Here is a 399-nt window from a genome sequence, read left to right as displayed (position 1 = left end):
TTGTGCAGAAGTAAAGGATAACAGTTAAAGGTCATGGCTTTTTAGTGACTGGACTCTCCTTTGTCTCCTCAGCAAGATGAGATTAAGGCAGATGCTGCTAAATACTTGCCAGAAATATCAGCTGTTTTGAATCGAGTCCCACGACAGATGCTGCTAATCTTCAAGACAAATGACTTACTAAGGGGCATTGAATTTTCCCTCAATACTCAAGAAAGGTAGGATGCTTTCAGTGTTTTTATGAAATACAGTAATGTCACTGATTATACAAGTGTTATAAAAATGTCAGAATAACTGGGTACTCAATGTTTTGTCAGACTTTGTGTATGCAATCTTTCTAACTTGTGTAATGTGTGAATTAGCTGGGATATTGGTTATGAATAAATATTCTCTTCCAAGGTA

General features: G+C 36.3%; 1 protein-coding gene across 1 annotated transcript in view; it reads left to right on the top strand.

Moving 5' to 3' along the window:
- LOC119593843 (aarF domain-containing protein kinase 1-like) overlaps positions 1-399 on the top strand; it is a gene marked incomplete in the record, with an annotated part of 10,094 nt that overhangs the window by 8,192 nt on the left and 1,503 nt on the right. The window contains 1 exon segment of the mRNA XM_037942872.1: positions 73-215. Within this exon segment, the coding sequence (XP_037798800.1) occupies positions 73-215 (143 nt within the window).

Source organism: Penaeus monodon, chromosome 32 (genome assembly GCF_015228065.2).
Source record: "Penaeus monodon isolate SGIC_2016 chromosome 32, NSTDA_Pmon_1, whole genome shotgun sequence".
Classification (NCBI taxonomy): Eukaryota; Metazoa; Arthropoda; class Malacostraca; order Decapoda; family Penaeidae; genus Penaeus; species Penaeus monodon.
Note: the sequence above shows the minus strand (reverse complement) of the source record. Positions and strands in the feature narration are given on the sequence as shown.